This window comes from Rattus norvegicus, chromosome 11 (assembly GCF_036323735.1).
Source record: "Rattus norvegicus strain BN/NHsdMcwi chromosome 11, GRCr8, whole genome shotgun sequence".
NCBI lineage: Eukaryota > Metazoa > Chordata > Mammalia > Rodentia > Muridae > Rattus > Rattus norvegicus.
Window position 1 is genome coordinate 54,308,847 of NC_086029.1, and position 27,510 is coordinate 54,336,356.

Genomic DNA, 27,510 nt, shown 5'->3' on the forward strand with positions numbered 1-27,510 from the left:
GTGTTTGACAGTGTTCCTTAGTGTAAGTTTCAAGTCACCTCGGAGAGGGTTTGTATATCGGGTTGTTTCTCTGTAAGGATTCTACCAGCCTTGGTGATGGTTACCAGATGTTTTTTCCAAGATGAAAGAGATCAGCTGCTAGGTTTAAAGAAGCTTACGTGTTTGGCTGAGACCACAGCCTGCCTTCTGTATTTAGAAATGATTGTATTGGGTGTGAAAGAGCAAGCTGACGACAGGAACTACCAGCCCAGTAGCTGTGGCATGCATGCCCTGCAGCCTCCGGGAAGAGAGGGCACAACTGATTGGTAATGTGGGAGAAGAAAGCTTAAAGGTTTTCCCTTTTGCTTTGATTGGGAGAGGGAGGTTAAAATGACTGAATTCTCTGTAGAAATATTAAGAATGCTGCACAAGAATGATTCTACTGAACATTCATTTTACATTTATTTATTCAACCAAATTACTGAGTAGCAATCATGTAGCACGTTTTTTAGTAATCACTAAATAAAAGGCAGCAGAGAATTAGATAGTGAACCTATGCCACGAGATGCAGATTTCCTCATTCTCCTGCCCCGCCCTCCCTCGGTGCATGTTTCCCAGAGATCCATCCGTTCTTGGCCACGGTCTCTGTTACCTGAAGGTTTCTGTCCTCAGCACTGCACCTCTCCCGTTGGCCCATATGGTGGACTCCATGCCTGTAGCCAAGCAGCAGCCTGCTGTCTCTGACATCTCTCAGGTTCCCAGTGTACCCTCCATAGCAGTGCTCGGCCCTCTTCCATTCCCAGTTCTGTTGAAGTTCATCGTCATTGCTATCCCAGACTGCAGCAATGACAACTTTCAAAGATCTAATCAGTAGTGAGTACTAGATGTAACTGGTTTCTCTCCCCTCTCCTCAACTCACTTTCACTCCCTTAACCAAATTTAGGGATATATTCATTCATATTCATATTCATATTCATATTCTCTCTCTCTCTCTCTCTCTCTCTCTCTCTTTCTCTCTCACACACACACACACACACACACACACACACCCTACCATGAAGGCCTCTTAACTCTCTCTCTCTGAGCCATTCATTTTATTTCTTACCTGCATCTTTTGTGTGACCTTCCGGTACTCTCTCCTCCCCATTCCACTGTTGGGTCTCCTTGGCCCCTGCCGGTTCCCTTTATTATCTTTTTCCATTTTGCCCTGCTTTGTGGAAAGGAGTGTACATCTTGTTTCCCCTGCCTATGTCCTTTAGGATCTAAACCAGATAACCACAGGTGACCTCATGTTTGAAGTGTGACTTAACTTTGCTTTAATTACTATCATGAAATACCATGACCAAAAGCACCCTGGGGAGGAAAGGATTAATTCTGAGTTAAAACTCTGAGGTCCCACTGTCACTGAGGAAAATCTGGGAAGGAACCCAAGACAGGGACCTGGAGGCAGGAACTGAAGCAGAGGCCATGGAGGGTGCTGCTTACTGGCTTGCTCCCCGTGGCCTTGCTCAGCTTCCTTCTTCCTTGACCACATGTTCAAGGGCACCACACATAGTGGCCTAGGCCCTCCCACATCAGCCTTTCATCCAGAAGATGCCCTATAGGCTTGTCTACAGGCTACTGCTACGAAGGCATCTTGTCAACTGAGTTTCTCTCTTTCCAGATGGTTATAGCTGTGCCAATTTGACACAAACAAGCCCTGCCCCCAGCACTCAAACATTCATAATAACAACAGACCTACCACAAGGCAATTTTTCCTGCCCTAAATGGTCATTCTTTATGTTTCTAGGTGCTTGCTTTCTGTCTGTCTGTCTGTCTTTTTTTGTTTTGTTAAGTCTGTCTTTCAAACCTCCTTGTACGTAGTCCCAACTACTGAACTACAGTCACTGTAGATAAGGTACAGATGCTTACGTTTGTTTTGAATTGTGTGACCTGTGTGTAGTCTCCTCTGCTTAGCCCATGGCCATAAAACTTCATTATTTAAAATTTAGGACAATAATCCAGTCCTACCAAACATAAACAGGTAGAGCCTGTATCCAGTTCGTTCCAGTTCCTCTTCCCACTCTATAACAGGGGACTGTACTTTGAGCTTGGGGTGGGCTTGTGTCTAATCTTCTTAAAATGGTCCGTGTAGCTTTGAAAGTTGGATGATGGGGAAAAGCATTTACCACTGTCCTCTGTTAAAGAAGCGCTTTAAAGCTGAACACACTGTTTTAAGAATATTGGGCACAGACACGAGAACAGGATACCTGAGCAATTACTGGCTGTGAGCTGAGCTGAGTGTGAGCTTCAGACTGCCACACCGAGACAAGTAAATGTTGGTCTGGTGTCTTGTTGGGTAACCTGTTGGCTACATTACCATGGAAGCAGAAGTCTACTCCGTGCTTTGCCAGTGTCTCCATGGAGGCTTGGCATAGAAGTCTGGCTTTCGGAAATAATAATTCTTAGCCTGACAGTTACAAGTGGGCAAAGCCACAGAGACATGGTAACAAGAGCCTATAGGAGAAGCTGGAGTGAAATTATGATTCTGATGACATACACAGTCTTCAGTAGAGTCAGAAAAAGAGGGCTGTGTAACATACGTATATATGTAACATACAATAACTAGGGTCCTGTACACTAAACACGAATATGAAAAACAGATTTTTGAGTTAGAAGAAATTACAGGAGATTCTCCCAGTGACCCCAGAACAGGATGGACATCTTTGAGATATAGAAAGCAGGAATTAGTAAGGAAAAGGTTCAGAGGAAAAAACATGAGTTGTTGATGTCATAATCTGTGTCTTGTTGCTATAAGTGAATATCTCAGACTTGGTAATTTACAAAGTAAAAAAAAATACTTGTTTAGCTTATGATTTGAAAATGTGGGAAGTGCTAGATACAGCTGCCCCGGTGATGTCCCTTTGCTCTAGGTGCCTCAGGCAATGGGGAGAGTCACATTGGGTGAGGAAGTGAGCAACCTAGCTGTAATCTCTCCTCTTCCTATAAAGCACTGTTCTTCCTAGATTCAGGCCCAACTCTTATGCTCTTGTTTAAGCCTTAATTACCTCTTCTTTCAAACACCTGTACTCTGACGCGTTTATACACTCCTCCCACTTAATGTAGAAGATTGTTTCAGCATGAGTGTTGGTAGGGACAGAGAAACTTAGCACTGCCATAAGAAACTGTTGAAAATGTGGTCACTGGCGTTGGGGATTTAGCTCAGTGGTAGAGCACTTGCCTAGCAACCGCAAGGCCCTGGGTTCAGTCCCCAGCTCCAAAAAAAAAGAAAAAAAATTGTGGTCACTTAGCAGGAATTCAGCCTTACAATCCTAGAGGCCAGAAGTCTGAAATGGGCAAATTTAAGGTGCAGATAGGACTGCTTTTCTTCTGTAAATCTCTTCTAGAAGCTACCAGATTTGCTTCATTCAGGGCCATGCTGGTCTCTGAAGTGTATCTGCTCGCTGTGGTTTTATCTCTGACCTCCTGCCTTGCTCTGAGAGGGCCTTGTGGTTATTCTTGGCCTACCTCAGTAATCCAGTTTAAAATCCTTAACCGCTAGTCATGTCCTTAAAGTTCTTGCTTCTGTATTCACTGGCTCCCAGAATTAGGATGCAGATGTTCTTATGTTTCCTATGGTCAGGTTTTAATTACTCAGTCTGCCACAGCAGGCCATGAATGGAAAGAATATGTTTGCAGCCTGTATTAACTGGTAAAAATTTCGTATAAGAATACAAGGAGAGAAAGTCAACAGAGGATACAAATCCACCATTTATAGATGAGGATAAAATGGCTTAGGATATGCAGAAGATAGGAAACCTCAAGGGTGATCACTTAACAAACCAATAACGAGACACTGTTAGGTTACCTTAGATATAGGTACTTAAGTACATGACAGTTCCAAAAACTTGGTTTAACTGCAATTATAGGAAATGTAGCCGGCTGACAGGGACTCACTGTCTTACAATCCGAGAGAGAGGCCTGCAGATGAATATTACAATAATAGTGCTGTTACAGCGGGGGCAGCATGAGGGGATTCATTAGCATTGGGAGATAAAAATAGTAGCACATTCAAATAATAAAATATACAGCAGATGGCAGCTGTATGCATGATCACTTTCAACACCAAAGGCAAGAAAAGCAGGCTGCCTCTAGGAACTCTTGAGTTTAAATTCAGGTGTACTCAGTACATTTCATTTACTTAAACTTTTGGTTCAAATTTTGTCCATGTTAAGTGCTGTTCAGTATTGTCAATTACTTCAGTACATGTTGCATTAAAACATGAGGTTTGTTAGTTTCATGTTCAAGGAAGTTTATATGCTAGTACCCATGACTTGATCATCTTAGATTGTATATTCAATGAGCCTAATAATTATGGACACATGACTTGCCAATTAAAGTTTAAAAATACAAATGGGAAATACCGATATAATACTTGGTGGATGTTGGGTGGATGGTCAAATGTTATGCTATTTATTCTTTTCAGAAATGAATCACAACTTATCTAAAAAGGGGGACGGACGCTGACATGAAACAGTGAAAGCTATTTTACCAAGATAAATGGGAAGGGGCGCTGTAGGGAGGGTGGCTGCGGAAGTCTGCCTCGGTGTCTGAAAACTCTTGGCTCAGCTCTGACTCTGCCATTGAGACCTACCTGCCTGTGCCCAAGCATATGGTTTTCAATCGGTCCTCACTTTCTGATCTACTCAAACATGAGGATTAAATGAGCTGTGGCTTACGGAGCCCTTTAAAGCAGTGCTCAGTGATAGGAGAGCAGCCCACAGGTGATGGTTAATCTGTGTGCTTATGCAAAATTATGACCCGATAGGCTGGCGCTGTTAATAAGATTTTGTAGCGCCGAGGATATCGTATTAGAGTCCTTTTAAAGATTTATTAGATTATTGCCATTTCTTTTAGCCTCCCCCAGTAGTTTGACATGTCTTTGGAATTACGGTATTTAGGCACACAGTAATGGTTCATGTCACTAAGTTCGTCTGCACTTCCTTTTTAACTGGTTCATTTGGCAAATATCTGGGAGTGCTGAAGTCATTGGGCTATACAGATAGAATTGTGGTGAGTGTCTAATACCGAGTAAAAATGTTATGTTTACAGCCTAACTGGTTAATAAGTCTTGAATTACTGTCAGCACATTTCCCCTGTAAACAGTGATTTGAAACCTAAAGAACTATACAGTGTCGAAGTATGTCATAGATTTGTTCTTAAGAAGTTAAAATTAACACGTAGACTTAACCTTTTATACAGTTATATTGGAGGTGTGATGGTGTGGTCGTAGTTTTTCTAGCAGAGGCTTCAGGTGTAGTTGGCAGATGTATTTGTGTATAGAAAGTTGGGATCCTAGGTGCTTGCTTACCAGCTGAGCATAGAGAAGCTCAGTGCTTCAGGTAACCACACACTTGGTGACTGCTTGTATCCTGCATCATACAATGATTGGCACCTAGAACATTTTAGAGTAATAGTAGAGAGAGATAGCTTCTGGGGCTATTGGGTATAGGCTCAAAAGCCTGCCCCTTCCCTTACTCTGTAGCCTGTGCCTTGACTTCTCAACTTCTCAAGCAAAACAAGCATCAGAGGTAAACCTTAGGTATTAATGTGTGAATTCAGTTCCATAATCCTTAATGTGAATGTCTTTAGGATTTGAAATTTTTTACATTTTAAGAAGAATCGAGTTTTTATATATTGTGTATAAGAAAACACTCTGAGGACTCCTGAACGCATTCTATAACTAAACACATATCTGTTTATAATAAATGAATTTTATATATCCATACAGACCTGATGATAAACATTATAAATATACTTATGTTTATTCAGGTTAAATTTGTTGCCAAATAAATTAGGGAGGAAGTTGGTTTTTAGACCTTTATATTTTAGAAACATGAATGTATATTTATTCACTTATATATAGTAAGACTAACAGCATTAGTCTCTTAGAGCAGAAATGACAAATAAGCACTTATTAAGCAATGGTAATTATTACTATTATTATCTCAGCGTAGTTTAATGGAGGAGGAAAGGAGGAACCGGTTTTCTTTCCTTATTTAAATTTTCACTTATATATAAATTATTCAAACATTCTTTTTCTTTTATTATCTGCCTACGCACTCCTCTTTGAAACTGGATCCACTTTACATGGCTTAGACTTGACCTAGCAGGAATGTCTTGCTGCTGACTCCCAAGAGGAACCTTTAGCCCCAAGTGGCTCTCTTCTAATTTAGCATGGACCAGAGCCATAACATTTACAGAGCTCAATTTGTAATTAAATTTGTGGTTTCTGTTGTCTTTATGAAGCGCAGATTATTCTGTCATCTTCAGTTTTGAACACTTACATTCATTTTTATGCCTTGCTATCTTCAGATTTGGGAAGTACAAGAAGTGCATCAGGACATGGACAGTTTTTAAAAATATTTCTTGGACACTTTGTAAATGGTCAGCTATCAGTCACTGCCATGATCCTGTCCTGATTAGCACTGGGCTGTCCTTCCGAATCTTTCAATTCTTTGCATGCATGTGTAAATCAATTATACTTGTACACTTACATATATTTATAAATGACATTTAAGCTAAAGCAATATAAAATGTACTAACTCGGACATGGACACTTCTGGTATCCATGAGCTCTAGAAGAGGTGCCTTGGGGTTTAGGAGCAATGGATGCCCTCAAATGAAAAGTCTGCCAGCCTGGACTCAGTGGTGTCCTTTTGCTGTCAGTAGGGAAGTGGGTTAGTTCTTTGCTCTGCTTGTTAGTCATCTCTTATTTAGCTAATGCTGGTAGGCCATACGGTTTGCTGGCTTAACCTACTTGCTCACTGAAATACCCTCTCTTGATTCATTTAAACTCTTAGAAACTCTTTAAAACATGATCTTGGCTGTTGGACACGTTATCCTCACTTTGCCTGCACCATTTTAAATAGAGGAACAAATCACATTTGTACCTCCAAACTTTCCATATTTGATTAAGATAACATTTCGAAGATGGTGAACCTGCTAGAGCAAACAAATTTGATGGGAGTTTGAGCTCAAACTCAACCTCAACCTCTCAAAGGGGGACCATGCCTGGTTATAATATCGCATAGTTATAATATTACATAGCATTTAGATCATGTCCTCATAGGCTTTTGCTATTTTTTTCCCCTTCTGGGTTACAAGTTTCACTGTGTGAGTTAGCAAACCTTGATTATCTGTCACTCTTTTTCTGGAGAAAGCCGCTGGTGTTTGATTCCAAACCCTTTCCAGGCTCCTTGTCTGTCTGTCTGCCCTTTCTCCCTAAGCCATGGCTGGCCAAACAAATACAGGGACAGAGGTCATTTAAATTCTTATTAAAAACCCCGAGGACAGGGGTATTTAAAAAGTCTCAGCAGTAAATCCAGACGTTTCTTGTGGACTTTGATGATCTCATTTTCAATCACTTCTGTTCTGTCAACTACCAGAATACTTCTGATTTTCACTTTGGAGATACCAGGGGAAGCAACTAGAGAACCGAGGGGTCAGTGACTAGTTGTAATGAGTTTTTCCTCCTAGGCCAGGAAGTGGTGGTCGTAGAGGAGACCAGCGCTTCAGGGTAGTATTTCTCTTCTACTATCCTCTGATTTCTAGGTCAGCACGGTCTAATCCCATGTTCTAGACACATGTGGTTATATAAGTTTAAGTGTAATTACATGGCTTTAATTCACTGGTCAGATGAATTACATTCTAAGTGTTCATTGCCAACATTCCTCTAGTAGAGCCAGACTGGACAAGTCAGATAGACACTATTTCTATGGCTACAGAGGTTGTGGGAAGAGTGCAAGGCTTGATTTCTAGGTCATTGGGCATACTGTGTAAAGAGTATGCATTCTCTTTCTCTAGAGTTAAGGTCCTAGGAGACTTCCCCCTTCCATGGTAGCATATCTGTGGGTGGTGCTCAGGACTTGTTCAGGCAGCCAACGAGTGCCGAGAAGAGGAGCAATAGTATTCCCTATGGCACAGCTCCAAATTGGTTATCTAGTGCCAGGTTGTCAGCCTTGAAATCATATCCATACATGCAACATTATATAGACTAAACAGGCTGTGCTTCAGAGAAGGTATAGCATATCCCTTTCAACAAGAACATCCTCTTATGGCCTAAGCCAGCAATCGGTTTTAAAGTAATAGGAACCACTAGACTAAATGTCTTTCTCTACCCACAAGCCTTCCCTTGCTTTCCACCATTCCATGTCTTTCTGTTCATGTGACTTTCTGAGGTGCCCATAAGCCTGTTCATAGACCCCTATTATATCATTTCCCTCACTCTTCACGCAGTTATTTCTAAAGGATAGCATGTACATTCTGTCTGCACTGTGTTGACTTATATTCCTCAGCCTTCCCAGCCTAGATTCTCCTCATCTGACTCATTAGTAAACGAGTCTCTCTCAGGCCACCGTCAGTGCTTCACTGCCACACCTGCACTGTCCCATCGCCAGCTCTGACTCACCAAGCATCTTCTCCTGGTGTGAAAGCTCTCCTTTCCTGGTCAGTGTGTCATCACTCCCCACCTGCCCTTCCCATGTGTCCGTCGGGACAGTGACATCTCCTAGTCTCTACTTTCAACTTGGGTGTCAATCATTATACAGCTTCTGGGCATCTCCAAAGGTACCTTCTCTATACCAGGGCCTCTCCTTAGGTCCATATCTAGAGTCTAGTTTATGTCCCACTTCTCTCAAGCTTATGCTACTCTCTGGTTTATGAAGATCTTTCTAATGATATGCTCCTAGCTCTTGAGCAGGGTTTTCCCTTGTAGGTAACACTATGTATCCTTAATGATTCTAGTCATAGCTTTTTACTTCTCTTTAAAATGTGGGTATGCATGTCATATGTGGGCAGTAGAGACTGACACAAGATGCTTTCCTTTATCACTATCCACCTTAGTTTTTGAGGCAAGGGTCTCTCAGTGAGCTCAGAGCTTAGTAGATGGCTAAACTGGCTGGGTACAGCAAGCTCCAGTGATCTCTGTTCTCTCTCCCAGCCATAGAGTTACAAGTGCATGCTGCCAGCCTCAGCGTTTATGTGGGTGCTGGGATCCAAATTCCAGTTCTTATGATTTTAAGGCAGATACTTTACCAATGTAGCCATCCTCCCAGGTCCTTGCACTTCCTTTTCCTCTTGTATCTATTTGCTTGACTTAGTGTATCTGCTTTATCACTGTTCTGGGCTTACTGGCCTTGCCTTGTCTCATCTCTAAATTATCCCCTCCTCCATTGAGTCTGGTTCTCTTTCTATTGGGCTTCAAACATTCTACCAGTATATTGGCACTGTTAATTCCTATCCCTCTATTCTTTCTTTATGCTGTTGCCAGATAAATCCCCTAATGGTTATATTATTAAAAAAACCCACACTAACACATGCATTATCTATCTATCTATCTATCTATCTATCTATCTATCTATCTATCTAATGTATTGACATTAATTACAATATAAAATCAGAAACAGGCATCTAGTAAAAAGCTTTTGTTCCTCCCATGCCCCTGTCTCAGAAGAGGCAGTATCTTGTTCTAGACAAAGTTTAACGAATACATAAGCACATATGGGTAAATTTTCCTTTTTCTGCAAGCCGGTATCCTGTGAAGCAAGCTACTTTATATGATCTCTTTTATCCTGCCTCTGCAGACTCTGTCTTGGTGATCTCTCTCTCCATGAAGAGCTTCTCCTTTCCACAGCTCTCTATGAGCCCTCTCTGTTATTGCCATATTTATTGAGCCAGTCCCTCCTGTGGTGCACATATAGGTGATTCCCCTGCCTTTGCAGTTCTGAACACCTCTGCAAGGATAACTCACAAGTCACTTTGCTCCACTGCAAGTATATCTGCAGGCCACCCGTGAGCAAGTCACTTGGGTTTTGAAGTTTTATTGTCTCTTTTAAAAAATATTTCAATTGACTTATAAAATAGCAGGTACTTCTGTGATGTTTTGTCCTGGTACATAGTTTTGGTTGACCCTTCTCCTGATCCACTCCTCAGCCCTGCCCCATACCCTTCAGTTCCAGAATTTACCCCCTTTCATTTCAGAGCACATGTGTTCTGCTAGCACCCCATCTCCACATAGATAAACATGCAACAAGGACGAGAAACCAAGAGCCTCTACTTACTCGTATTTGATCGGCCAGTTCCTGCTGTGTGGATACCGTTTCCTTTACATCAAGTTGGTTTCAGCACAGTCTTGTCCTTGACTCTGCTTTGACAGTCAGTCTGTTCCTGCCCTGTCCGTGTAGCAAGGAATGTAGCAACTCCATACATGACTGTCAGTGAGCACACCTAACACCTTTCCTGTGGGACGTGTTTGCTTAGTGATTGGTTCTCCTGGCTACTCCTCTAAGGAAGCCCATGCATGTCTCTGTCTCCTGCATGAACCTCCACATACCTGCTTTGCACACACAGATCTTGTCTACCTTCTAAATGTGTTCCATCCTTTAGACATGCATCCTCATCAATTCTTTTTCTAGAAGAAAAGTAACCATTTTTTCCTATGTACTCTCAGAGGGAGTATTTGTTAAATTTTATAAATGTCATATGTGGGCAGTAGAGACTGACACAAGATGCTTTCTTTATCACTATCCACCTTAGTTTTTGAGGCAAGGGTCTCTCATTAAACTATTACTCTACATCTTGGAACTTATCTGCTAGTTAATAATAGCTCAAACACAGAGCTGTTTTGCTATCTCATTCCCCAAGTCTCATGGCTGCTATCATGTATATACTAATGAGTGAAAAGAATGGCGTTTCTTCTACCGTCTGACATGAATTAATTTCAGTGTCTACGTATGATGAGTGCTTTCTCTCTTCCTCCCAGGGTTGTATGTGAGACTAAGTTGTCTTTCAGGTGTCGCCCCTGCCATCCTCTGATGATGCTTTTTCTCTTTTTGTGCTAGTTTTTTGAAGAACCTTCCATCAGCCTTTTTGCTCTAGAACATTGTGAGGGAAGAGAGCTACATCTTGAAGACGCCGTGAATTCTGTTTTGAACAAGGACCTACACTTCTATACCCAGTCTGTGTGGATAAAGAGTGGCTTGTGAGTACAGGAAGCTGGGCAGATCACTCTGGGTTGCTCACTGATTTAAGATAGAGTCGATTGGTTGCTGTTTCCCCTTCACGGCTGTTAAAGTCTGTTGGTGCACCTGCTCCTTTTATCTCAGTACAAGAGTAGCTTCTATTTAAATAAGACAAGAGGGAACCATGCCCAATACACAATAGTATGCAGTGATCTGGAACAAGAACCCTTTGGGGATGAGGGCTGGTACCCCATCAGAGGATGGATCATAGAGCAGTTCCACCAGGTAATGTTTTATACTTGAGCCCACTTCCTCTTGAGGGGAAATTTCATTAAATCATCTCTTTAGGCCATGAATAGCATAACCCATGTAAGGCAAGTGACTATAAAGACTAAAATGGCTGGATATGACTTTGACCGGACAGCTTGTTTATCCGAAAGGAGTCCCTACCCAAGTGCTCATTTTCATATAGCCCACTCGGGTTGATGCAGCCTGCCTGCCTGTGTCTGGTCATTTCTATAACTAGTCAATGTAGAGTCAGGGGGCACAGGCCCTGTGTGCTTACATTTGGGGAAACTGTCTTTTAAAAAGCGTTGTTGTTACTAATGTCTAAATTAGGTATGTATTTGAGCATTTGTGTTGAAGAGAAGTTATGGAGGTCTGTAGTCAAGCTGTGTTCCCTGAGAAATCTGCCTTTCTGTTCACTTGTGAATTCTGGCACAGAAGCCAGCTCCTACTCTTAAACTGCTGGTATTTTTTAGTAAAATTCAATAGAGAAAACATGCATAGCTATTGACAATAATGACTTTTTATTGTTTGTGGCTTTTTAAATTGTGTGGTAATTAACTCTGTTTAAATATATGAGGTAATCAACAACAAAAAGTCAGAAGATAATGAAAACTAAGTCAACCATTATAACAAATGGCTCTTATGTAATCCATACATAACAATTTAAATTTTCCTCTGAAAAGTGTCTAACATAGTTTGCCCTTTATTAAACTTAACTGATTTACTCTGTTGTAGCACAGGATTCTAGAATATTACTTTACAGTAAACTAGGATAACTTGAGTTGCATTTCAAAACTCTATATGGGATTTTTCCTTTTATTTTTACGTATCTAAGTTAAACTGATATTTGACACACTGTTGTAAAGTTCTCATCTTTCTGTTTTTACTCCTTGTGCAAGTTCATCTTGACACCATTTATTCTTGATAGCTTTTTTTTTTTTAATCTATCTACTACAGAATTACTGAGCACATTTAAGGACACAGTGGATCTCTTTAAACCCTCACCTAAGCTACTGTGGGCTCCCAGGATTCCATTCCATGCTGATTCACCTACTTTATGACATGTATATTTTAATCCTTGTTGTATACTGGATCTATGATGGTAATGAGATCCCACGTACCTTTTTCATTTGTGTACTTCATTGAAATCAACATGGGATGGGATTCATTTGTTAAAAGCAAATGGAAGTGACCAGGGCAACATTCTTTTCCAGCATCACCTACAAGGTGCCATATCCTTGACAGTTTAACTCCATTCCAGAGGAGCTATACTGCAGAGCAGGTCCTTACAAAGGACCTTGCCGGACCCTTGTCCACACCGCAGCAAACTCTGGGAGAACCTGTTTCTGGGAACTATCCTTCCTGATAGGCAGACTTAGGTCCTGCTACTGGTGCTTGCCCCCTCATCCCAGGTGACACATACTGACTACATTTCCCAAGTCCTATGTCTGAAGCAGGCCTCATCCTCCACACTTTGTGTAAAGTGTCTGCAAAGACCTTGAGTCTCCCTGAAAATTTTGCGTTTTGGCAATCCCAGTGATCAGTCACCCAGTTTGGCACCTAGTGTACACAGGTTTCAGCAAGCTGTCAAGTGTTTGTGGGCTACCTCTGTCTCACATCGAGGAAACTGCCACAAGTGGCAGAAAAGCAGCAATAGCCAGGCTGGGAAGAAATGGACAGGGTGACTGGGCACCAGTCCTTGTTCTCTCACCCAAGGCCACTCTTACAGACTTGAACACAACCAAGCCTGAACACAGCACTGTTAGGGAAGATTTCTAGAGGAGCTACCTTTGAAAACAGACTGCAAGGGGAATTTCTCTGAGTAGACCTTGGTGGCCTTGGGCAGTTGAGGACACTGATGTAGAAGAGATGTTGAGCAGTTTTAACTCTCTGGAGAAGCTCTGGAACACATGGGAAAACTGAAGGAGTATTTTCCTCCTAGGTAATGATGGGAGGCCAACTAGATATTTCAATGATAAAAAAAAATCTACAGATCTAGGGGCTGTAACGCATAGTGGTATGACAGTTGGTTTTAGTTAACAGGTTGCTTGCAGTGTCCCATGTTTTTCTTTCCTGCATTTCTTGCAGATGGATAGCTTATGAAGGTTCCAATTTCTTGGGAAGGCAAATCCTCCTTGTGCCTAATGAGATCCCAAATTGGACAGCATTCAGTGGGTGGAAAACGATCGGTTCTGTGCGCCCTATGAGGCAGGTAAGAAATAGACAACCAGCAGACCCAGGTAGCTTGACAGAAATGTCATAAACCACAGAAATCTGAACTACTGACCACTGGGTCACTTCTGTATCCAGGGAGGGGAGATTGTGCTGTTTTGCAGGAATCTTAAGAGGTGAGCCAGTTCATAAAATTTTATCTAAGGTCAATATTGGATTTTTTTTTTTTTTATCGTGTCAAGCCAGGAGAGGAAGAGAGGAACAGAGGGGGTGGGGGGTCAATATTGGATTTTATGGTTGAACCAAAAGTTTTATCAGTCATATTTTTCACAAAATTAAAATAATGTAAATTCTGTGGTAAACAATGGGAAAGTGATTACTGTAATGAGTTTTACTTTCTTTGTATCTGGAGTTTTCCCTTACATAATCTTCAGGTTAAATCCTGGCAATTTAACTAAAATAGTATTTATCACTAACCTACTACTTATCAGTCCATTCCAAAGATTCCCACTGCACTTAGGAGGGAACATGTGTTCCTCAGTCTGGTATCAGACTCCTTGCTTCTTTCTTGTCTCAAGCCTCATCAAACTCATGTCTGTATCACATGCACCGAAGTGCAAAGGGTTTTCCTCCCAGCCTGGTAATAAGGCTGCTCTCTGGATAGAATGGTTTCTCATTCTTGCCAAGCTAGTTCTTATCTATCCTTTTAATTCAATGTGCCAGGTCCTCTTAAATGCTTGCTCAGTTTCTCCTGTTTAAACTAAAACCCTAAAAGCCTTGATTGTTTGTCTACAAGACATGGTTTTAGTTTAGAGGTTGCTTGCAGTATCCCATGTTTTTCTTACAAACACATAGCTTACAAGCACATAGGTCTAGATGAGGTGAGCTCATTCCTACTCTGCTGGAAAGCATTTTTGAGACGCAGAAGTGCCTATTTTGCTTACTATTCTATTTTTTGCTTACCTGTCACAATGGCAAGGACTTGAGGGCTCAAACTGTTCAATAAAGGAATAATAGATGTTTAGTGTCCTCTGTGATATGGTAGATACTGGAACAGAAATGATCAGTTCCTTAGTTGAACTGTAATTTTTAAATTATTTGATTGCCAGCACCCACATTAAAAGCCAGGCATGATGTGCACATATGTAATTCCATCAAGAGAGCAGTGGGGCATGTGGGACTTTTGGCCAGCTTCCCTAGAACAGTTGTGAAAAGGCAAGTGAAAAGACTACCTTAAATGTAGGTGTGACCCAAAATATACTTATTTCCACATGAACATACACATGCATACTTGTGAGCTCCCAACACCACACAAAACAACATAAATTAAACCAACACTATTATCAAAAGCCTCAGGCAGTGTGTGGCACCAAGAAGGGAAGTGGTACACAACCTTGAAAAGTTCCCCAGGCAGGCCAGGCATGTAATGAGTAGCAAATGAACTTTTTACCTATGTCCTCTTTAGAATACTACTTTGCTTGATTCTCACAGTGGTGATAAGGTAAGGATTATTATTAAATAGCAAACACTTTGGGAAAGACAACTGAGTGTTAGGACCGTACTGTGAACCCAGGTCATTTATGTTCTAGATTTTTAAGTACCTGGACTCTTTGAAAATAAGATTAGCATATGCTGACCCAGGAAGTGATCAGTTGGTAGATCCAGATGCTGAGGCTGATTATCAAACCTCAGTGTTTGATAATTACCAAACACTTGTCATCTCCTTTGACAGTCTCTGGTTCTGTCACTTCCAACCTCAGCTGGTTGCTAGCAGTGTGATTTTGATCAGTTACTTACTGTCTTAGCACTCCAGGTTTCCTCACTGGGAAAGTTATAGTCATCACTGAATATCAAGCATAGCATGTGGATACATACTGGCCTTGTATCAACTATGGTCCCACATTGACTTTGAAAGTTTATTAGTTACTTACCATGTTCCGCTGAAGGACCCTCAAAAAATTAGTAGTTTCTTGATATACTAATGTTCCAGAATGCTCATTCCCACCCAGTCCGTCGAATAAGGGGTAGCTTAAGTAAATAGCCATAGGGAATAGAAAGGTAGAAGTGGGAAATCAGGTTTGGGCTTTAAAGACCAGCTAGTCACATGAATAGTATGTTCCAAAACCATAGCGGCCAGTGTGAAAATGTTCCTGCTTCGGCTTCCTCTGCTGGTCTCCTTCCAACCATAGGTCTCATGCATGGAAAGCCTCTACTACTGTATTACATCCCCAGTCTTCTCATTTTTGAATGAAGTTTCTCTGCTGGACAAGGAGATCCATTTCTATTGTTCCAGTTCCATGATAAAGAATGCTTAGAATAACCTCTTAATTTTACAAGCAAGTCCCTTTTGCATAATTTTAGTATAAAATACTTACATTATTTCTTATCTTTCCTTTTCTCCTTCCAACCCTTTACATTTTAGGTTACTCCTAAAATTCATGGCCTCTTTTTATTTTTGTTACACATACACACACTGTCTTGCCTTTGGTGTTGTCATCATTCAGTGTATTTTTCTGTGATGATCTCCATCTGCTGCAGAGAGCATCTTTTTTGATAAGGGGTGAGAGCTAGTTATCTGTGTGTAGAAGTATTTAGAATGCGGTTAGCATTGTGCTGGTTTAATAATGTAGTGGTAGTAGGTTTTCCTTTTAAGACCTATGACCTCTATAGGTCTGGCTAGGTTTCCAGTACCAGGCATGGTTTTCCTCTTGTTGAATGTGCTTTCCATCCAATTGCCAAGGTATGACTGGCAAGGTGGTAGTTTTAGGGATATCTGGCTGTGCTGGTTAATGTGATTTTCAGCTGGATAGGACTGTTGACTGCTGCCCTCCATTGGCAGCTTGCATAGCATCTTCTGGTACTCTGAAAGGTGTTCCAAGGGGAAGAAGCTTTCAGGTTAAATCCAGTTCAGACCTTCTGAGTCCTGTGTCCAAAGTACGTGGTATCTTCAGCAACAGGACTTAATGTCAACCTCTTAAATTCCTTTGGATTGCATGCGTATAACAACTGTAGTGATTTAAATTAATTTCAAAGTAATGTTTTAGATTGTTTTCCCATTGTTTACTTAGGCCACAGCTTTAAAACCCAACAAAAGAATTCTCAGTTTTGAAAACAGTAGTTTTTTACTACATGTAAGTAACTTTGGTATGGGTACTGGTGCTGTTAATAGTTCTTTTCCTTGCTGAGGAACCAGGAAATAATCAAAACATTATCCTCCTTGAGGCTGGGAATACAGAAGTCACTAAGGTACTTATAATGCATGTCAGTGATTTTTAAGTGTAATTACAGAGTTGTCAGACTACAAATGGTAATAAGGGTAATTAGTACCTTGCTTGGTCTAATTGATTAAAACTGTGATGTTTAGTCCTAAAGTAACTGGAGTTCTGTCATGCATGAAGGTCATACCTATTTCTTTGTATATGCAAGGTAATAACAACTATCAAAGTTCACTGATGCGTTGAGAATTAGTAATCGTTACTGCAAGAGACAACACTGCGTTGTGGATACTTTAAGTACATTATCACAGTTATAATTACTGATGCCAGAGTTCTTCGAGTAAAAGCCTGGGTACTGGCAGCCCAACAAGGTAGTCTCAATCTCATGTCTTCAATATGCTAATGAAAGAAATAGTACAAGGAGAGACAGATCTATTCAATGTACCACACTCAGAATAAATAAAGGATCCCACTAAAACCACCCATCCTACCCACCCAGTCTTGGAGGCAACAATATGAGAAGTATAGGTTTTGAGGGCTAGAGGTATGAATAATTCAGCAGTCTTTGTCAAGGGTGGTCTAGTAAGCTGTCATAACTGTACAATCTCTTGTTGGGAGGCAGTTCCTCCTCTGGCTGGCAAAAGGGCTTCAAGCTTTCCCCTTTTCTCAGCATGGGAGTCCAGTGCAAACTTCAATTCTTTCAGGAGGCCAATAGTTAAATGGATAGTCACATGATATCTTGTTCTACCAGGATGGTTACAGAAATGAATGTGGAAGAAGTTCATTTTTTTAAGACACTCAGCAGGTAGACATCTTGTTCTCAGGTTTTTACAGCCAAGTTATTTGCCCTTCTACACGGTAATTTAAATACTTAGATGATGTTTCTTTAGACATGCTGAACACAGTAGCCTATTCATTGGTAGTCTTGCCATACAATACCAAGCTTTACTTCTCTGGCCAGCACTTAAGTTTCACAGTGAAAGTTCCCAAGTAGCAGACAGTGCTAGAGTTCTACATAGGATGCCAGCTCTCTCTCATCCAGAGGGGACAGTAGTATCTTCCATTTTATCTTCAGGACCTGACGCCTTGGATTCAGGATGCTTCCTGTTGACCTTGTTCCAGTGCCCTTCTACTGTCTTATAGCCACAGGGATAACCCGAGTGTCCTTCATGGGTCTCTTGAGCCGTCCTGCCAGAGATCTGACTCCCCATCTGTGACAGCATTATTTGTAAAACCTGGAGCCACAGATGTTTTCTCTGAAAGGTTCTGATTTTTCTGACAAAATTGTAAGCACAAAAAAACATATGGTTTGATGTGTCTACAGGCTCAGCAAATATTAGCCCTTATCCTTAGCAGTCTCAGATTTCTTCTTGTAAAAACTGTGTGTCACGTATTTTCCAGACAAAGGAGTACAGTCTGATTTTTGAATGCAGAAATAATTTCTTCCTTAGATGAAAGATAAAGGCCTAGCTGTCTTGGCTTTCAAGCCCTTCTTCCCTAACAGCTGTTGGCCATTTAATCACTGCTCCACACAGTGTGCTTGAGGACCATGCTTGCTGTTCCTGCACTGTCTAAGATCCATGTTGGGCGGTACCTGGCCCTTACTCTCCCCATTCCTCCCAGCATATCTGGCACAGGATGAAACTCTTCAAGCCCTAATTCTGCCCTGCCTGAGCCTTGCTACATTGAGTTCTGGTGAATTACCCTTTCGGATTGGCACTTTTCAGAACATTTAAAAGACATTGCATAATTTAAAGTTTGTGCTCATGGACTTATCAGCAGAAAATAATATATATACCAGCCAAGGGAATGGAGTGAAACGTATTTATTAAAGTTAGTACCTTCTCACTTTCCTGCTCTGGACAGATTGATTTTCCAATTGGGAAATTTAAGGTCCCCACCCTTCAATGGTTTCTCTTTTTGTGTAGCCTGCAGTGTACATCAGAATAAGGAACCGAGCCCAGGATGAATATCTGACCGTCACTGGGAACCCAGCAGATGCACGGACAATGTCTGTATGCGTCTCTCCCTACAGTGGAAAAGACACTCAGATCTGGCACTACTGCCGAGGACTGTTTAAATCCAAGGTAAAAGGTCATGTCTTCTCTGATGTTCACATTTGTACGCTGGCTACAATACCACCAGATCAGCTGGCATCCTAGGGACAGTTCATTGTATAATTATAAAAAATGGATTTAGACTTTTTTTTTCAAATCAAAGTACAGATTGTTTTTTTAAGAAGCAAGATTAACACATAACCTAAACGATTCCCTCCTTTGGAGCCAAAGCAGGCAATATGCTTGTGGGAGAAGAGTTCCTTATTTGACAGCCAGATAGGCTCAGTTCTCTCTCAGGATTCCGAACACGTTAAAAGCCTCTCTTTTTAGAATATACAGTGGAGCCACAGTGAACAGTCATGAACATTAGAAGCCTCCCCCTCGTCATGCTTGATGCTTTGGGGAACAGAGCACTAACTCAGAAAAACACTATATTTTATCACCAATGGACCTATCTACTTTTTACGCTTTAAAATGAAAATTAGTACCTGCTTATCTTTGGTACAGTGGTTCGTCAATTAAAATAGAAAACCAAGCATCATCTATTTAATCTAACAGGGACTTAGCAGCATTCCAGTTTAGCACATCTTTGCTGAAGACCTGGTGTCAGAGGCAGAACCTTTTAAAAACAAGTATTTGTATTTCAGTTTTGCTACCTATCCTTCCTCATCGGTCACAGACTTTTAAAGATAAATGGAAATTGTAGTTTTCAGTTAAGACATGGCTACTGCATTTATATTGACATGAGCAGTGGATCATTTTATTTCCTGATTATTGTATGTATAGGCCAGTGACACATGTCTTGATGTGATTGGAGGCCGGGACACTCCAGGAGCCAAGGTAGCCTTGTGGACTGAACATGGGCAGTTCAGGCAGAAGTGGAGAATGAACAGAAATGGAACCATCAGCTCTTATCTCAGTGATGAACTTGTCCTGGATGTTAAAGGTGGGCCTTTGGTAATAACCAATGTGATATGCCTCTGAAGGGGAGTGGGAGTTCCAAACACCCTTCCTTCCAAGCAAAGAACATTCTTTTAGTCTGTAGAGATAGCTCAGTGGTTAAGAGCACTGGGTGCTCTTCCAGAGGAAGAATTTAGTTCCTACTACCCACATGGCAGCTCACAATTGTCTGTAACTCCCAGACCTGCCACCTTCATATCACTACACATTAAAAACAAAAAAGGAAAAGAAAAATATTCATTTAAGAGAAATACAGTCCTTTTCACTTACATGGGGGAGGGGGGTTTAAAAAGAAAATAATGGGTCATACAGCCAGGAACCAACAAAAACCCCAATAATGAAATCTAAGTAGCTTTTCCTTCATTAAATAAAAATTTCACCTGCAACCTTAATTTTCATAAACTGTTGGGATTCTAAATTTGAAGCAGCAAAATCTACAGAATAAAGATGTCATCTGTTTCTTTTCCAGAAACATCTCTTGTACTGAATTGCTGTGAACCTTAAAAAGCCCTCAATTAACATTTATGGCAGGAGCAATTAACCTTATTCTTTAATTTTTTTTACATAGTCGGAGCCAATATTATTTATTATGGCTGTTGTGTTAGGCACAACCCAACTGCTGCTGTAGAAACAAAAACAGTGCCTGGCACTACCACAGGTTCACTTGGGAGACTGCTTTTGTATGGCATATTTCTTTGGGCATCTTATGCATCTACAAACATGTTTTTCAGTTTGACAAGAGGGTCCAATTTGAGGTGAATACTGGTTCAAACCCAGGTTCCCATTTTAAACTGTTTTGCAAATAATATATTAATCTACTTTAACAGTGTGTCAAACAAAAAGGTTGTGCAATTGAACAAATGTTTTCTTAAATTTCTATCTTAGGAGGAAACTATTGTGACAAGACTCATGTCATTGTAAATCAGCCCTTGGAAGGAGAAGAAACACAGAAATGGGACATTGAAATCTTGTGAGAGAATCACAAGAGCACCTCCACCCACTCTTGCCCTGTGTGCAAGGGAAGGAAGCTGCTGTGTTCACACTAGTGCACTGTACACAGAAACTTTCTCCCAAGCAGTGAAACCACTGCTCCATGGAAATGCTAAAACATTCTCACCAGTTATGGAGTGTCCTTGTGAAGAAAATGTAAATTATTTCTTTTCCTGATGGATCCAGTTGTAGTGACCAATTTCTTTTCTCTCCTAAGCACTAACCATGACTTCTGTCCTTGATGGCGCCGAGTTGTCTGGACAGTGTGTTCTACGCATTAGTTAGTAACCAGTGTCCTGCTCCATGCTCCTGTGAATGAGGCCCAGGGAAACAAATTCCTGCAGGTTATCATACTCCTGCAGGAAGATGAGTCATTTTTAGCACCATCCGAAGACTTACTTTAAAAAGCTTTTGTATTAAGTTGCTGCTGTATTAGTTTCTATATAGAAACCTTTTAACTGAAACACTCATAAGTATTTATATTTTTTAATTACTTGACTCCAAGGAAGGACCTTGGCTTCTTGAGGCAAAAGGCACTAGTACTTAAAGTACTTTCTGTGGCATGGCCAGTCTTTACTGTTTTTTTAACTACAAACCTAGCATCCCAGTGTGCTCACCAACACGTCCTGAGGTGACAATACTCTTGAGAGTGCCTACCTTACATTGTGCCTGACCTAAGGAGGAAAAGTAATATCAAGACCGAGTCACTTATGTCTAAGACCTGAACATGTCCCTGGAGTAAAGCACTACTCGCAGGTTCAGATAGAGCAAACAGGGTTTCTAATTTGTCTCTGACACCTGAACAGGCACAGCTGAGCAAAGCCAGGTACAGAGGCACCTGCACAGTATATAGGTCAACAGCCAAAATTTGCTTCAGATAGCCACTGCTTTCAGCCCCAGTTTTGACCAGAAAAAAAACAAAACTTATTTTTTACAGAAATTCTCCAGCAATATTTTTAAATACCAACTTGTATGCACTTTAGAATGTAAAATAACCGTGAATACTTAAGACACAAAGAGCCACCTACTTGGATTATTTTTTATACTCTTGGTCTTTCCATGTATATACTGGCCTCTTTTTTTTTTTTTTTTTTTTTGGTCTGGCTCTTCTGTCATCTTCCAAGCAGCGTCTGAAAGCTCCAAATATGCACAGATGCTGGGTACCTCTTATGGGCTGGCAGTATTACACAAAACATGTTTATTTTAATGGGGAAAGGGGTCATTTATGCTCAAAGATTGTATATTTTCATTGTAAAAAAAAAACAACTTTATTCCTAAGTTTTAATTGTTAAAAAGTATTTTTGGAGCCAAGGATGCTCTTTAAAGGAGTTATTTTTTCCAAAGAACCAAGACAAAGAAGCCAGGTTAATGACATAATTCTATATGACGTATGTACTGGAGTTGTGCCTTTTCTACAACACTGGATTAAATAAACTTGTCCAAAGTATCATTTTATCACAGCCTGGGATGCCTAATAATTTCCTGTTTTCCCTCTCCTGTCCATGAGGACATGAACCAGCTTCTTTCTCCTGCCTCTTCTCTGTAACCAACCACAGCTCCACCCAGAGCACTAATCAGAACACCAAGTGCCCTCGGGATTAAGTTCCCCTCACTGAAAGTACAACAGTTCTCTGCATAAGGCACTAGAGCACGTGGACTAGACACTCTGTCCAGAGAGACACTGCCAGGTTCTCCTTCTCTTCATCTGTGCCAAGTTTCAGGTCCTTAACACGAACTGGTGACCCGCACCAGATTTGCTTCAGAGCGTCCACATAGGATAAAGGAAAGCGAAGTCCATAAATCTGAGGAAGGATACATTGTTTAGAACACAAATAAAGTCACTTTATGGATTTTATATAAGCTTACACAATTCTCAATGTATATATTTTTAATATCCTTCAGAAGTATGAAACTTGCTTGAAAGCTCAGACTCCAACAACCTACTCGGAGAAGTTAAGTTATTGCAGGATGTTTGGCATTTAGCATACTTTTCTGTAAGCTCACAGCTCTTGTGTTTTAAAGCTGCTATCAATGCATCCTTCACCATATTGACTGACTTAACTGTCCTATCAGTCAAGTAAAATGGCAGGTCCACAATGCCTCTGTAAAGACATATGACCTGTCAGTCAGTCACAATCAAGCCACAGGAAAAGACATTTGTTTTCAGTTGGAACACACACCTCTGTTTCCACCTCTTTCCCCATCATGTGCGTCTGTCTCTCATTCTTTAGAGAATGGTAGATGTAAACCACCTTTTGTTGAGCTTCATCCTTTAAAGAAAATATTAAGTTATCAACAAGAAAAATATTGAGGGCTTCAGTACTATGAAGGTTAAATAGAACACCAAGGAAAATCGTTTTGGAGAGTGTAGGGAAGATAGCAGGCTCACTTTAGGGCTCTATTTGGCTTGGAACTGGCTATGTAGAGAGCAGACTGCCCTGAAATTCAGATACGTGCCTGGAATGAAGGCATATCTGGCCCCAATGAAAATCTTTAAAGCCGTGGTCCTCGAATGGAATGTACTCAACTGTAAACGTAACACTCTGGGTGCAGCTGAAGTCAGTGCTGAGACAAGCTGCCATGTTCAAGATCCTGTTATGTCAGCTGCTCAGGAACTCTCACTCACTGAATCATGTGCATTTTGTTCTATCAAAGTTTGACTAGAACAAACTAAAAAGTTATGAAGTGATCAACTGTTAGGAAATACAAGCTGTGTTATTAACTAAAATTCCACTTAAATTTCATTAGTGGATCACAAATCATCTCGATTCCCTTTGGTCTTCCACAACATTTATTATTCCTTTTCACTGACTAGTTAAATGCCTGAGCCGACATATGTCTCAGACTTAGTTTAGTGATTTTATTAGCCCCAATGGCTACAGCCTGGTCTCTCATGCTTAGGAATAGTTCTCATAGACTGTGTTTAGGGCTTAAAGAGAGATTTATTTCATTTCAAACAAGATATAACTCAGAATTTTATTTTCTTAGAAAAAAAAAAAAACAAACCCTTTCTAATGTGTATGCCTGCATGTTTGCACATCACCTACGTATCTGGAACCCAGAGGATAGAAGAGGACATCAGACAACCTGGAACTTAGGGGTCAGAAGAGGACATCAAATGCCCTGGAACTAGAGTTATGCACAGTTGTGAGCTGCCATGTGAGTGCTGGAGAGGAGCCAGTGCTCTTAACTACTGATCAGTGCACTTGCTCTCTATGGTCTCTGCTACATCTTTGCAGTACAGACAGTGACAGGGACTAGAACAGGGCACCTCAGACAGGGTTTTCAGTTGTTCACAAAGAGCAAAGGAGCCTGCAGTAGATTAGGACACCAAGGTCAGACATAAGAGTATCCTGAGGATAAAGGCAGGCCCTTAAATCCCCAACAGGCATTGCAACAGGAACTGTGAACAGGCATGTCCTTGCTACAGTAACCTGAGATTCATGGGAATAGTATGAACAGAGGGAATCTCTTCCCCTTGGATACTCACAGATTGATTCTGATCGGGCCCTACTGTGAGGACAATGTGGTCTTTAAACTGCAGTCTTACTATGCTGTTCAACCTTGGCAACTTTCCACCTAGAACAGAAAGCCAGCCATCAAAAAGGAAACCAACATGTTCAAATTTGCTTGTGACGACTCATCCTGAGTCTGGGGAGTCTGTGCTCACGCTCTCCCGAGTACTCATCCAACATCTATCATAAAAGTGCAGCTTGCACCTCCACGGACCTCATTCTTACACTGATACAGGCATAGCATTCGGTGAATGGTAATGTAAGTTAATAGTGTATTAGAGGCTGGGTGTGGGGTTCACTGTAGAGCCAACACCACACACACAGACCATATTAAACAGGTATAAGTAATCCCATCTAGGGATGGAAGGAACCATGTCGTTTTCTGCATAAGAATAGCCTCTACTAACCTGGGCTCTGGAAGGAATGAGCTGTGTGACACTGGCACATAATTTAGTGTCTGTAAGTGAAACACTGTCCTTTACGACCCACCACAGAACAAAACCGTCTTTCTAAAATGGACTTAGGAAAATGAAAAGAACCACCACGAGAAACAAGCTGGCTTTATTTATAAGACCACGTGAGTGGGCAAGTATTAAGGAATCATAACCTTACTAGTTATAGTAGCTGAGCTAGGGAAGCTGTTAGGTGGACATTCTGGAGCTGAGCAGGGATTTGTTTAGCAACTTGTTCTAAAGATGACTTGTGAACTATGGCATGCTGGGCAGATGCAGTCAAAGTTAAATTCTAGACTTCCTTCAGAGACTGTATAATAAAAATGTACATGGAGTTAGCATAAGTAGGACATTTTAGATAGGTGAGACATGACAGGGAAGAGTCCTGGTCACTCTGAGACAAAGGGCTAGCCCCGTTACCATTAGGGCTCTGCATTCTCTTGAACACTGTGATAGAACATTACTGTCAGTCAAGTCACTGTGTGACTGGTCAAAATGTAAAAGTACCACCAGGTATTCTTAGGTCTGACCTCAGGCATTAACAAAAACAGTGTTCACATTATCAGTGGCCCAACACTTCTCTCCCCTGGTTCCTGAGTGAAGGCGCTGTTTACCTGAGTAAACTTAAGCCTCATACATTCTTCCTACTCACTGTGTATTATCTAGAAGAGAGCCACCTACTTCCGGACAGCACCAACCCACACCAAAGCTTTGCTTCTATGAGTCCTCTGGAAACTGAAATGTTGAGCTTAAGCCCACACCCTATACATTCTTTCTAATGCCCTTTTACGGAGATGCTTTACAGTGTGCTGCTTTACCACTGCAACAAGTCAAAACACACAACTGTGAAGGTGAGCGTGCTGGACACTGACAGTGCCTATCAGCTGAATCCCGTCAGTCGAAGACCACCCGTCACGTTACTCACTACAACTTGGGAGACTCGTGCTATCTTTAATCTTCTTTTATTTTCCCTAGTGGTAACACACTTTAATAAGCTTGCCTTAATTCAACAAGATTATGTCAACAGTCAAGTCCTTCCACATTTCTGGACATGACTAAAGACTACTCACAGACACATTCCTCAGCTAAAACGAGTTCTTCCTCCCTGTCACACCGCAAAGCACGTTCTCGCAAACGACTTGGGAGGTTAATGAGGTCAGCATGTCTGTGAACCTAATGAGATGCTGTCCACTTGAAACCTAAAATGTTTGCACTGGCTCCGAGTGCAGACCAGCCAGTAAGGCCTCAAGTGTCTCCCATCACCCCCAGGCCCCAGAGTAAAGAGCAAGCTCTACCTGGGTTCATTGACTCTGTTCCATTTCCCACACAGAAAGGGGGAAGTCTGTGCATGACGAAGTCCTTCTTCATATCTGATGAGAGCAGTTCTTTTCTGCCCTCGAGCTGGTCTGCCAGAGTCCTCAGAAAGCCACTCAACTTCCTTGTTACGTCAGCTGGGGTTTCCACATTCTGGAAGCAGAGAAGTGAGTCTTGACCAGATTGTTAGAAGTAGCTGCCCAGATCACGGTTTTCACTGTAGCACCCTGAGCTTCAATCCTACCACTTACATCTACTGACAAACCATGCCATCCACGGTGAGCAGGGACAACCTGGACCTTAAGAAAGGAAGCCTATTACATTCTTATAGCTAACACTTATCTTCTATTGTCTATCGTTTGTAAAAATATAAATAAAAACAATAGCTAAAACAATTTTAAGAATTTTGCTTAGAAAAGTGGACTTTTGGAGTTATAGTACCATCCAGGCTCTGTCGTTGGAAAGCAAGTCATTCTCCTAAGGCCTGCCTTATGTATTAAAAATATTCTACTCAGGCCCAGTCAACTTACTGTCTGGAAACTAGCTAAAGAGTACACCTTTTCAAAATGCAGAAAACACCAGGAAATCCAAGGTGCACACCGAGCCCCAGTGCTTCTTCAACTAGATGCCTGATGTGTGCTCACTATAGACTTGTAGCATGTTTATTTGTTCAACTACTTAGCCAATATCCCCAGTCTTACTGTGTGAAAATACACAAAACACTTGAGAACCGTCAAAGATGGCCACACATGAATGGCCCCACAAGAAGCCACCCCCAACTTGCTGTGTAAATCCTCTGCCCAGCAGGCCAGCCCAGCAGGCTAGCTTGCTTCATCTGGGAAGGACCTGGGTGCCTATGAGGCAGATTTGCCTTCCTGGTGCGTGGCTTGCCATCTGTTTCTAACTGCTTCTGTTCTCACCATGAGCATCCGCCTGGGCATTCCAGTCCTTAATGCCACATCTTCCTTTGCAATGTCAAATACAAGCCCCGAAATGGAGTCCAAAAGGTAATCTCCCCATGAACTACAACATGAAATAAGAAAGTGAAAATAACCCAAGTTGTTAATGAATAAACAATATATGTAAATACCAATTACTATCCCAAACTGCAAACTGGATCCCTATCTGCCCATTTCTGTGCAATTCAGAGTATTAAACAGATTTACCACAAAGAAGGAATTTGGAAGATCAAACTAAACACAAGCCTCTATAGGAACAGCATTGTGGGAAATTTCAACACTCAGTAAAAATCCTATAAAAACACCTTACAGGCATTAAGTCCAACAGAAATACATTTAGGGTAACAGCAGATCCGTGTATTATATAATTACTTGAACAGCAATATGACACATTTTACTCAGTAAAAGGAAAGCTGATTCTCAGTTAAATTTACACCAGCGTCAATGCTTTAGAACAAAACTGATTTCTAATAATGGTTTTACTGGGTTAGAGAGCAAGCCAGTGTCCAAAAAGAACATCTAGGGGAAAGTATCAGTGCTCAGAGGCCTACCAGAACGTCACCTCTTCTGAGGTAGATTTGTCTCATTCCCTCCTCTGTGGCAGTTAGT

The 27,510-nt window shown here is 41.2% G+C and overlaps 2 protein-coding genes across 4 annotated transcripts in view; one reads left to right on the forward strand and one right to left on the reverse strand.

Moving 5' to 3' along the window:
- The window catches only part of Crybg3 (crystallin beta-gamma domain containing 3), a 112,564-nt gene extending 90,448 nt beyond the window's left edge, over window positions 1-22,116 (forward strand). Inside the window, exons 18-22 of the mRNA XM_213639.11 lie at window positions 10,860-10,999; window positions 13,356-13,479; window positions 18,583-18,741; window positions 19,498-19,657; window positions 20,557-22,116. Of these exons, the coding sequence (XP_213639.6) occupies window positions 10,860-10,999; window positions 13,356-13,479; window positions 18,583-18,741; window positions 19,498-19,657; window positions 20,557-20,645 (672 nt within the window). The 3' untranslated portion in view covers window positions 20,646-22,116. The remainder of the gene's footprint in view (window positions 1-10,859; window positions 11,000-13,355; window positions 13,480-18,582; window positions 18,742-19,497; window positions 19,658-20,556) is intronic.
- Riox2 (ribosomal oxygenase 2) overlaps window positions 18,465-27,510 on the reverse strand; it is a 26,679-nt gene continuing 17,633 nt past the window's right edge. Inside the window, exons 6-10 of one of the 3 annotated variants that reach the window (XM_039088049.2) lie at window positions 26,863-26,965; window positions 25,924-26,095; window positions 24,152-24,240; window positions 22,842-22,931; window positions 18,465-22,463 (exon numbers count right to left, since the gene is read on the reverse strand). In XM_039088049.2, coding sequence (XP_038943977.1) covers window positions 22,305-22,463; window positions 22,842-22,931; window positions 24,152-24,240; window positions 25,924-26,095; window positions 26,863-26,965 — 613 coding nt within the window. In that variant the 3' untranslated portion in view covers window positions 18,465-22,304. 3 annotated transcript variants of the gene reach the window in all.